Source organism: Apaloderma vittatum, unplaced genomic scaffold (genome assembly GCF_000703405.1).
Source record: "Apaloderma vittatum isolate BGI_N311 unplaced genomic scaffold, ASM70340v1 scaffold30944, whole genome shotgun sequence".
Classification (NCBI taxonomy): domain Eukaryota; kingdom Metazoa; phylum Chordata; class Aves; order Trogoniformes; family Trogonidae; genus Apaloderma; species Apaloderma vittatum.
Window position 1 is genome coordinate 1 of NW_009714872.1, and position 12,155 is coordinate 12,155.

General features: G+C 45.1%; 1 protein-coding gene across 1 annotated transcript; it reads right to left on the reverse strand.

Annotated features, from left to right (window-relative positions):
- Positions 1-4,024: 4,024 nt before the first annotated feature.
- LOC104273557 (fibrosin-1-like protein) lies at positions 4,025-6,225 on the reverse strand (the record flags this gene model as incomplete). The annotated part of the gene is made up of 2 exons (XM_009868922.1): positions 4,025-4,278; positions 5,829-6,225. Coding segments are annotated over 2 exons (651 nt in total), but the record flags the coding sequence as incomplete, so codon positions are not given.
- Between the last annotated feature and the right edge of the window lie 5,930 nt (positions 6,226-12,155).

The following is a 12,155-nucleotide window of genomic DNA, read 5'->3' on the forward strand; positions in this document are numbered from 1 at the left end:
GCTACCCCCGCGCCGCTCCGACGGGCTACTCCTCCTCCTCCCCGGCACCTGATGGCCGCAGCACTCAGGAGCCTGCGGAACGACCTTGGAAGTGACCTTCCCACGCCAGCCAGATGCTGGGGAGCACGCTGGGAGCCAACGGCTCGCTTGAAAATGAGCAATACTGACCTGGTTCCTTTGGAAGGTTCAAATTCAGAAGCATACACGTACACTGAAAATGGAGAGTGGGCCTAACACGCGTGTTTAACATACACATACTTAAGAGGTAAAATTTTGACAAGATCTACAACACAATGAGATAACCATGGGCCTGGGTGGCTGGAAACGACCTGCTTGGATGGCGACTTCTCAACAGACTCCTGTGCCATCCTCCCCCTTCTCAGCCCTAGGACATGCATACGGTGTCCAGGAACATCCACCCTACAGATTGAGACTTTCTTTGCACCAAAGTCAGGTTTTTTTGAGATCTTATATACTAAGCAGTCCTTTCCTCAACCTCTATCAGTCTGTAACACTCATTTTTGTCCTTCCCTCCAGGCTTTTCTCCTATGAGAAAATATAGAGGGAGGAATCGGAGAGAAGAGGAGAAGCACTGAACCAGTTCAAGATCTCACAAAGGCTGCAATGACTGCAGAAACAAGATGTTCCACCATATGGCATGTGGCTTCTTCTCACCATCTTCCCCTAGAACAACTCACACTGAATCTGAACATGGCTTAGGGTGGTGGAAGGTACCAGCACCTAAGAAATGACATGTCTTGTCAAAGACAGCAAGGACAAATGTCCACTTCCACAAAACATGTGCTGGTATCAAATAAATCCATCTGTAGTTTTGCCTAAGAACTTCAAACAGCCATCAGTCCCCAACATGCTGTATATTTTCTAAGCTGAGACCAACGTGTGTCATCAGCTGTGGATGACCTAGACCCAGTCCTAACCTACTCGCTGCTGAATCTACATATATCCACTTCTTTCAGCGTAACACCCCTTTTAAACTACAGCACCGAATACAAAGGAGCAAAAGAAAACATGTGCTTTTAAGTTTTATTTCATGTTCTGCAGACATGTCTTTAACCTAAATTTTCTAGAGTAACACTAGAAATGTCTAAATCAATCACTTTCTGGAGTGACATGGCTAGGATTCTTAAAAACAGGAACTCTGATGGGGCACTTCAAGGTCTCTACTAGCACTTAGAAGCCTATTTCCTATTGAAAGTCACTTTTGAAAGCTAATTTTGGGTGCCTAAGCCATTTGCTTTTCAGTAACAAATGTACTGCCAAGGGCAGGTATTACGTACTGCTACAATCTTTATAATAATTAATGCAAAAGGAGAAAGTACATATATGTGTGATGCTGAAGCCTAAGGCACTGGAGCCTAAGAGTCTATAACAGGTTCTCCTTGGAGCAAGCCAACAAGAAAAAAAATTAGGCTGGAAGCACTTAGGTCCAAAACCTAACCAAAACCTAATCTCTTTAGAGAATATGAGCGTGATTTCATATGTGTGCGTGTCTGTGTGTTTACGCATTTAGATCTGGCATGACTTAAAGAAACTGAATCCTTCTGTTAGCATCAAGATAATCCACTTTTCTGGAGGGAGAGATAAAAGCGAGTTGGCAGCTGTAAGTGCTCTGATATCCAATTTCTTTAAGAGACTTTAAGTCAGACTGATAGATTTGCAGCTGGCTCCAGCCCATAGCCCTGTACCACAACTCTGGCCTTTGTCAGGAAAAGGAAAGGCCCGGAGATGTTTGGAGAAGTGGTGTCGCACTTGGAGGAGTGGCTGCCTCATACTAAGGATGGGACTACTGAGTAATAACCCAGCTCTGTGAGGGTCTCTGGGCGATTTTAGGATCAGAATCAAGCTCTTGTGTCTGCCAGCGACACCTTGTCACATAGGTCTGGCTGTGTAACACCTCAACCAGGAGCAGAGTAACTGAGCAGCCCTTGGAACACCCAAACGCTCCTGCTCTGTGGGCACACACGGGCAGAAAAAGGTCAATCCTGCTCGTGTTTGCTGGGTATCCTCATGTTCAGAAGAGAAGATACAAAGACCGCTGTTTCCTATGTGTATCCGACACGAGGGCCAGCCTTGGTGCTGCGGAGGAGAGGGCAGCAGCCCACACGAGGGTTGTTCCTAAGTTACTTGTATAAGCTTCAGGTTTCAAAGGGAAGAAATGCCACCAGAAGTGCATTCTTGCTATTCAGAGACCTGGCTTTGTACCATCAGTGAACGCAGGAGCTCTGAGCTCCACTTCCCTTTGCAGCAACAGCGAGAAGACTGCGAAAGGCAATTTAAAGAAAAAACACATTTTCCTCCAAAGCGAGGGGGGAGAAAAAAGATGTCAAAAGAGAGACTTCAAAGGGCCATACCCCCTCTGACAGCTTTTCTAAGCTAGTGCTTTTGTGGAGAGCACGCATGCGCTCTAACGTCACAGCACGGACTATGCTGCTGGCGGCAGTTGGATCCCAGCTCTTCAGGGCCGCTCAGCAATATCGTTTGCTTTCAAGAAACTTTTACGTGAATGACAACAGAAGCTCCCGGCTCTGCAGCGCTCTGTATTGATTTTATGATGTGCCAGTTTGCAGGCATTTTATATAATGCAGACAAGAGGCATTTCACTGTCTGCAGGGTTAGATGCCCAGACCTTTCCCTCTCTAACTTAGGCTTCTCCTGTTTAAATTGCCGGAGAAATCCTTTTAGTAGGAGCAAGGCTGTTACTGTTTCCTGGCAAGCTGCTGAATGTGAATAGGTCACTTGATCTTGCACATCCTGAAGTTAATGGTGAAAACATACTTGCTTTCAGTGACTGCAATATCGTGCTTTTAGTGAGCGCACTGCTATTTCCTTTTGCAATACCTTCGAAGTCTCCATCACAGTAGCCCTTTGCCTTAAACAGGGGAAGGAATGAATAGGTCTCCCACAGCGCTGCCAACATCTCCCCAGCCACGTGGTTGAAATTCTAGATGGTGCCAGGGCCTGTGAAAGCCAGCAGCTTTGGCTTATGTGGTCCTGCTTCTGGCTAGGAACCCACAGCACTTTTGCCTGTTGTTGTTCTGAGAGCTCACTTTGGACCAATTCACACTTTTCTTTCATTTAAAGAAGAAGTTATAAATAATGGGACATTATTTAGCTCCTGGAAGAAAAAAAGGGGATGCAAGGCCGTAAGATTTTCCCCCAGCAAATCTGCCCTCTCCTTATTTCTTTAATTGCCTTCATAGGAACCAGGGTGCAGTTTTTGCAAAACGCCTGTTCCGTTTAATCCCTGCTGAGTTAGTTGCGGAGTCAAATGTCAGACCCAAAGGAGACGCCAGGAAGCAAAAGTTGCAGGGAAGTCTCCAGCTGCCAGGGTCTCCTCCGGGGACAGCTTTAGGCTAATGGATAAGCTATAAACAGGGCATTTAGGGCAGAAGTGACAATAGAATGGAGGCCAGGGTGAACAAAGGGAACTTTTAAAAAGGACACAAAGACAGTGAGAGCTGAACAGCAGAGCTTGTCAGCTGAGCTGTCTCTGCCTCAGACAGAAAGGCCAAGGAGCCATGGGCACATGGAAAGCTTGTGCTGCTCTGCCGGCTGATGCGCTGCTTCTGGGAGGATCAGAGCTGGGGAGAGATGTTCAGTGAGAACAACTTTCTGTTCAGTGAGAACAACTTTCTTTTGCAGCAGCGAAGAAAGAAGGGGAGAATGGCAAACTGTTCAGCAGTCCTTTGTTAATCTGAAAAATGTCTGATGACTGTGGAATGCCACACTGGACAACTCATGCCTCGAAAAGAGGATTTTTTTTGGAAATAAACTGTTTCGAAAACTTCTTATAGGGAGCTACAGTGTTGTCTCTACAGTCTTGCATCTAGTAAAGCACGTCCAGGTCTCCTACCTGTTTCTTGAGACCTCTCACAGTTCCAGCACACGCAGCTGGTGGAGGGGTCTGTAACACTTTATTTTACCTGCCCATGAGCCAGCCCATCTCTCCACACCCTCCAGTGCATGCACGGCACATCAGCCCTGGAAGAAGAAGGGAACCTACCCGCAGGGTGACCTGGTATCACGAGGCTGTTGGTAGGTAACGCTGGTGGAGGTGGCAGCGTGGGTGGGGTGGCGAACATGGCCGGATGGTGCTGGTGTTGAGTCTGCGATCTGAGAGAGAAGTGCGAGGTAGCAAGATTAGAGATGGAGAGGGGCAGAGCCGGGCCGGAGGAATGGTGCGGAGGAATCTGGGGAGAGAGGGGAAGGTGTTTCGGGAGGCTGATGCTTGTTGCACTGCTAGCACTGCTGCTCCGGCTGTGGAGAGAAAAAGATGAGGGGAAGAGGGGGGAGAGAGACAGAGAAAGAAAGAGAGAGTGTGTGTTACAATACAAGACTGAAACAGCGCGAGAAATACACTACCAAGAACAACACAGCTACGTAACATTGATCTCCCCAAGCTTATGTTTTCATTTTCCTTAATGGCAGTGGAGATAGTAATGAATCTTAATGAACCTCTCCAACAGGCACGATGGGGCTTGGGCTCTCTGGAGTGACATTTCCTCTGGTGCCAGAGCAAGTTACAATCCCCAGAGCTATCTGTGAGATACCGATAAAGGCCACAGAAGCAGCTTCGATTCTGCACCTTTATTTAGCCTCTGATGACCTTGCAGTGGCCACGTGTGTCCTTGTGGTCATCTGACACAATTGCTCCAATTCCCTTTTCTGCTGCTCTGGATGCAGAGTCGCATAGTGTAAGTCACTTCAGGACCAAGTTGTATCTATCGTGCAAGCTGTGTGGTTATATTCACACAACCATGCAAACACACACCATGTGAATAATCTTTTTCTCCTCAGAATTCTGTATTTTACATCTTCTTCTATTATTATTACTCCGCTGCAAGTGATCTAAGTTTTGTGGGGTGAAGGACAGTATCACTGCAGTTATTCAATGTAATTCCCACAATAACAACTATTTGTTGCAATCTATCTTGAGATATCTTGATACCTTGAGTATCTTGAATAGTTTGAAATATTATTTATCATTTATACTACGGTTGCATTTACAGTGTAAAACAACATCAGAGCTTAAGCATGAAGAATATTATGAAACACACATTAATGGCAGCTCTCTGTACTCATCTTTCGACCCTTGTGCAGTCAAATATTGTGTTTTATACCAGTTTTCTCAACTTGTTTAAACTAGCCTAGTTCTATTTTGGGAGGCAAGGCACGTTTTCTATACTAGCAAAAAGACTATTCAGGTTCCAGGTGACTGGCTAAACTTTTCTCTATATTATCCACACCACTTTCACCTATCCTGTTTACTGGATGGAGGCAATTTAAAGAGCAAAGCTAAGCCTCCCGCCAGATCTGAACATGTCAGACTGAAGAAGATTTCTCAGCCTACACGGGAGCCCTTTTCTAAAGGACACAGCTTTTTCTGATATAGATATCCCTCTTTAGATGCTGAGGAACCAAAATACCTTTGATAAGCATGAACAAACCTACTTTAATGGAAGTCTTTCTGAACATGAAACAAGGGAGTTGTGCAAACTTAAATCACCTTCAATTTCTAAGGCAAGAATTAACTAGCTCAGAAAAGACAGTGCAAGACCCCACTAGAAACTGGGCCTAAAAGAACTCTACTCCACAGTTACGTGTGCCTTTCCCCCTTTATCACCATGTTTCAAACACAGTCATCTGACACTGCTGGAATATCCAGCCTGTGGAGTCGGCACAGAACACCCAATATCCAAAACACGAGCATCTTATACTGACAGCAGGAACGCTCTTCTCTTGCCTCCCAGCAACTTCTATCCCATCTGAAGCAGCAGTGGCATAAAAGTGCACCTCTCCTCCCTTACCTGATATTATTGAGTCCGTTGTGGGCCACCTGGTGATGCACTTGGTAATTGAGAGGTGGAGGGATGTGACTCGGAGGCTGGGTCCGAAGCTCAGGTATTAACTGCGGCTGCGACTGCGGCCGAGGTTGAGGTTGCGACTGTGGCCGAGGCTGCGGCTGAGGCGTGAGCCTTGGTGGTGCTGGTGCTGAAATCACTGGCTCCTTCTTCAACAGTGGGCTTGCTCTGGCGCTTGACGTGGGCGCTGAGGAAGTAGAAGTCACAACGGCAGCTACTGGCTGGGGGCTGGGGATAGGCAGGGCGAAGGGCACGTCGGTGCTCAGTTCCCGGCTCCGCTCTAGCCCAGACACCTTTGGGACATTGGCTGCTTTCGCTTCTGGCTTGTCATTCAAGGTGGGACCTTACGGAACAACAAGAAAAAGAACAAAGTGCGTGCTGAAAGGTCTGCGTTTGTTTCTCTGCTTGGTAGAGCATACGCCTGAGAAAATACAAGTCATGTTTCAGCTCGTGGGAGCATCGTGGGAGCACTGCTGCTACAAGATGGATGTGTGCTCGTGTGTCTGTCCTTCCGCTGTCCTTGAGCGGCCACTCTACAGTGCTTGTTAGTATGTGTGTAACAGACTTTGCTGTTATTAAATGAACGCATACTACGAAGAACATATAGCTTTGTGACTTCTAGAGAGCCCCAAGGTTACATACAGTAGGAGTGTGAATGTGTCTCAAGTTACTGCTACAGTATTTCCTGCTCAATCCAAGTTTTAAGGCTAATAATGAACTCATAAACACAAGCACGATCATTTAGACATTTCATTTCCTCAATATTCTTTCAAGGTAATCTACATTGTGTTTAGGCTCAACTCTGGCTACAACGCACCGAGACCCAAGCGCCGGTCATTAATGAAAATCCCACCTGGCTTCTAGGGAGGAGGGTACTCGGGTCTTTGTGTAGAAAGGGGTGGGACAGTTCTGCAGCGAAGCTGTGATATTGCCTTTTCCTCGCCACACGCTTGTGTGGAAGAACTAAAGAGAGAAGCCTGGAAAAATCCAGTCAGAAGTGCAGTGAGCATCCAAGTTAGTCCTGCCCACCCTAACTACTGCGCACACCTTTACGCACGGCGTGTCAAAAGCATCGGGAATGCTGCGACCTTGTAAAATGCACCTATGGTGAGCATTCCACATGGAATTACTCCTTCTATGATGCCAAGTATTTCGTTTGTTCCAAATTAAGCTAAACAAAGCCGGCCAAAGAGTTAAAAGGCTGGAAAGAAAAAAGGAGAGAGGTTTCAGATCAAGCAGTATCCGGAAGGTCAAAGACAATTTAAGGGTCCTTAATGAAAGGACCAACATGAACATGAGTCAACTCCCACTGCAACTCTCTTTTCGACATAATGTGTGTATCCTTGAGTGCACATACACACACAGTTACAAGAAAAGCTGTTTATGGGTTATGAGAACTAGTGCTGTCCATGTGTTTCACTCGCCCACACCCCACGGTGTGCACACAGCACTTCGACTTTTAGGATACACACTTTTATTATCCACCAGAACATGCTGGGGGTTGTTTGCTTTTAGCTGCCTTGTAGAGATGCAAGAGATGCTACCTACACTCGTTAACATGCTCCCGACACCCTCATGAACAAATTCCACCTTTGAAATTTTCCCGTCTCATCAAAGGACTGAGCCAGTTCCTGATGTAGGAGGTGTGGAAATCACACACAACACACACCACGAGCTAATTCTGGCCATGCGGACGCTCTAATCAGGCACCTGCGAGCGCAGCCTGTGCGAGGCCAGAGCTCCCACTGCTGCTGCGGCGAGGACTTGAGCATCACTGTGCCAGCAGGAGATGAGAGGAGGGCGGTGATGAATCGGAGCCTGTAGCACACCAGCTCACTTTCTGTACAGAAAATGTCCCCGTGGTGATGGCATCGAACACAACTAACAGGAACAGAAGCCTTTCCAAACACCAGTGCTTTGGCTGGCAGCAAGTACAATCCCCCTTGTGCCTTCGAGCACCTTATACATCTTTACAGGTTTGACAAAATGTCTGGAGGTCCTAAATTATTCCCTACAACAAGTCTAACAGTAACTCTCGTTTCAGTGAATTTCTTTTTCAAATATGAGTTTGTGCATCACAGGTACCCTGGTTTTGAGATGTAACTAAACTTGGTTCCAATGTTATTCAGAGCGACAAACAATTTATTTGTGAAATCAAATTGTCATTGCTCTTGTGCACTGCTCTTTTTTATAACGTCACCTATGTTTGTAAATTTTCCTCAGATTTTATGACTAACAATTGAAAACCTGACATTGACTAATCAAGCCAGGGGTCCGCACACTGCATTTGGAGGAAGTGTGTTCGCAGCTGTAGATCCCACTGTTTTGCAGGAGTTACCCATTAAAAGCAATTGGGTTTCATTCCTGACCACAGGTTTCCTGAGAGCCTATTAGCATTTTCCATCCAACAAGCCTCCTCCTACAGAGCTAAACTTCATCTTGTGTAATTATAGGCAATGCAGACTAATGGTGTATATTCAAAACTCAGTGGCACCACAAAAGTTAGTTGAGTAAAAAGTCAATTAGATCCAAAACAAATCAATAAAGTCCCACATTAAAAGCAGCTGTTTGACCAGTTTCATGTACAGCTATTGATTCCCCGTGGTTTCAGTATTAGTTCTCATTTGCAGTTTTCTCAAAGCAAAAGCTCATGCTCCCTTGCTGACTGAATTGACCAGCCAGCCTGGTTTTATCAGTTAGTACTCAGGGTACATGACTAATTTCTGCTGCCAATTCACATCTCTCGGGTCGCAGTATGGAAATGTTTTTGTGTTTCATTCTTGACAACAAGGAAAATACCCAGATACCTTTCCCTCTCCACCTCTGGAAAAGCTACGGGCATGAGTGTGAGTACCTTCTCTCCTTTTGTAGCGATGCTGAGCAAAAGCAGAAGCACCAAGAAAGGAAAGGATTGGTGTGAATTCATGGAGAAGCATGCGAGACAGTAAAATCCCAAAGCCTTCTCAGCCATGACATGGGAAGGACAGTGGGTAAATCCTGGTGTTTTGGTGACTTTGCTGTTTCCCCTTCTGATCACTGCAATGCAGTACATGAGAGAGAAGCTGCTTCATGTGGCTGACTTGAGGGTGAAGAGCAAAAGGCAAAGGGAAAGGAACCCAAAGGGAAAGGCAGGACAAGCCATGGAGAGAAATGGCAGGAAGAGAGCAATGCCAGGCACTGGGAGCTGCCCGATATTCCAAAGTCAAATCTTCCGAAGAGGAAACTTTTCTCACATCTTGATGTTTCCCTTAAATCTCTGGTAGAATACATTTGGACAAAACGCAAAGCAGGTGCCCATATGGAAATACATCTAATCCATGTATCTCAGCACTCGAGAAAACAAAAAATGCACTTCCAAGCAGAGACTTAAGACTCTTCAGCTAACTCCATGGAATGCCATCCCATGACTTAAGCTCTGACACTGAAGAACGTACATGTCCTGGTTTCTTTCTTGCCTTTCACACTCTTCTATCAACATCTAATTCTACCTGTTCAGTGCCTGTTTCCAACACCCAGCCAGCAGCTAACCATACTCCAGAGATCTCCAGAAACTTGACAATTTTGAGGCCATTTTCCACGTGTAACCAAAGAAACAATCAAAATTGAAGGCCAGAATCACTCGGTTTCTTAGGTACTTAGCAAGATCCTCACCATGATATGTATCACAAAAATCCTTAGTTTAGGACTTTACTCTCGATTCACGTGAAAGTGTCTGAGCTACCTTCCCTGAAATCCCTCAGAAAGTTAATTTTAATTATTTTAATGAGAGATGTTGCCCATTCTGATCAGGATCTCAAACTCTGCAGTTTCTCTGCAGGATGCTCGAATATCCCTCCTAATCTAAGGGAACTTACATTCTTGTATGCCCAAGTTCCTTCCAATTGACCAAGTTGACTGCTGGTCACATATGGAAATATCCCAAAGAAAGAAACTGAATATTCCCTTTTGTGCCAGCTAGATCAAGTTTCACTGAGATCCTTCCAGAAACTTCTGTACTTTGGCTCCCGTCTAGACCTTCTAAGCAGCCAGACCCACATTGCTGAGCACAACTGCTCTGACAAAAGCACGGACCCACCAGACCACACCACAACATTCTAAAGGCAAAAATATGTTTATTTTTACCAAGTCCTAGAGTAATTTTCACGCTTAATGATAACAGGCTGAGCCAATTTGCCTAAGACTTGACAGTCAGCTCCAATAATTCAACCTTAATTAAACCTGAACGCATGTCAGTTCAGCTCGTCCCTTCACAGGAAAGCTGACATTTGCAACGATTCACGTTTCAGCCATGCTATGGGAAGGCTGGATCACAGCTGCCATTCTCCACCATGCAGAGCGCTACCCCTTTTCAGCATGCCAACTTTGTTTATTTTCTAACCAAACACTTTGGACTTCTTCCATTGAGAGGTTTTCTTAAATGAACAGACAGTGAAACACGTCTTGATCTCATGGGGATGAATGATGAGTGAGTGCGAGAGACAGCGAAGAAAGGGCTGAAACTGCTCTAACAAGAACAATAACGACAACCTGGGATTAGTAATTCTTGCCTCCTTGATCGACTAATTTGTCATTTGAAGCGTTGCAAAATTTCAACCTCCCTATGTCTTGGGCTACATGCCATTTCAATTTAACATGGTAAAAATGAAAACTTTCAATAACTTTTAAAAACACAAGGAGCTTTAGCCACTGCTGTTGTAAATCTGAAGAAACAAGAGCTGAAGCTTAAGGGAATCTACAGTTGAATTTTCTGCAAAAAGCATGTTTGAGAAGGAGTTACCTGAACGTGAAAGACCATCGGCATGGATTCAATATTACACCTCAGAGAATTAAAAATCTGTGATTGGAATAAACACGCACTGCCCATCCCCAGGGCTGCACAGGGTGACATTCCTGCCAGTCAGTGTGTAACTACACAGCGTTGCAGGCTAAATACAATACAGAAAGTCCCAGACACAAATTAAACCTTTCTGTTACAGGAATTTGCTTTCAAGCTGATTAAGAGTAGCTCAAGTGCAAGGGATTAAACATGTAAAGGCTGCTTTGAGAACTCCAATAAGCAGTTACTGTGTTATACAAACAGTACTTAGGGCAACAGCAGTTCCAGCCCTGCCTCTTGCTCTTTGCAAGCTGCTGGTTGCCGCTGAAAGGGGACTGTCAACACACGTACAATGTGATTGGAAATAATCTAATCTTGCTTGCACGCCTTTCCTTTGTCTCTTGAAAAAAAGAAAAGTGGAGTCGTTCAGACGTCTTTCTGCAGTCTCCCTCGTTGTACTCGAACAGCAAGGGTGATGTGAGAAAGAAATTCCTCTCCTACATCCATCAACAACATCTTTACCAATGGCAATTTCCCAAGAAACACAACCACCACCATCTGCAGCCTATCTATCCACCCCGGACACATCCTTGAAAACAGACATACGCCAGACTAGCTACAATGACTCCTGCTCCATATTACAGTTCCAGCAAGAAACGCTGCAAAGGCATCACCACAGGAATTACAGGGACAAATGTGGCAAAAAGCTGAGTATTTATGACTTGGTCAGTGAGTCCCAGAGATGGATTCTGAACCATCAGCACAGGGAACAAGTACAGAAGACCCTGTTTTTACAGTACTAGGTCAAAACAAATAAATAACTAAAGGAGCACATTCAATGATATTTTTTTTTTAAATTGAGCTTTTAGTGTGCTGCATAATGTATTGTGGATATGCAAAATACATAAACACGAGAGAATAAAGATTCTGCATTGGCAATAAGCACTGACATGGCTAAAGTGCTTACAAGTGAAAAATCAATATTTAAGTGCTAATTCTTTATCCCTAGCTGGCTTTTGCTTTTATATAGATGGCTTTTTCATTCCATCTTAGTAGGGTATCACTATTTAGGACATTAGATTGACTTGGTCTGCAAAGGTAATGCAAGCAGAGCTGTAACACAGAAGCTCCCCAACATACTGGGCACCGAGTTCCCCCACCTATTTTAATGCAAATAGGCTGAAGAAAGAAATAAAGTCTTGGGACTTGCACCTAAAACCGCTGTCTGGAAGGCTCCATGGTGCGTAAAGCAAACCATTTTTAACATTATTGTGAAGCAAAGGCCAAATTTCCATTGTGACAGCAGCACACTGCATGTTGTGTCAAAAACATTGTTCTCCTTCCACATGGGCTCCTCAGACCAGCACAGGCCACTGGTGGATTTTCCACACATAATCACAGCGTTTTCTCACAGAGGACAGTCCCCAGCCCAAGCACAACCCCTCCTGCCCGGCTCT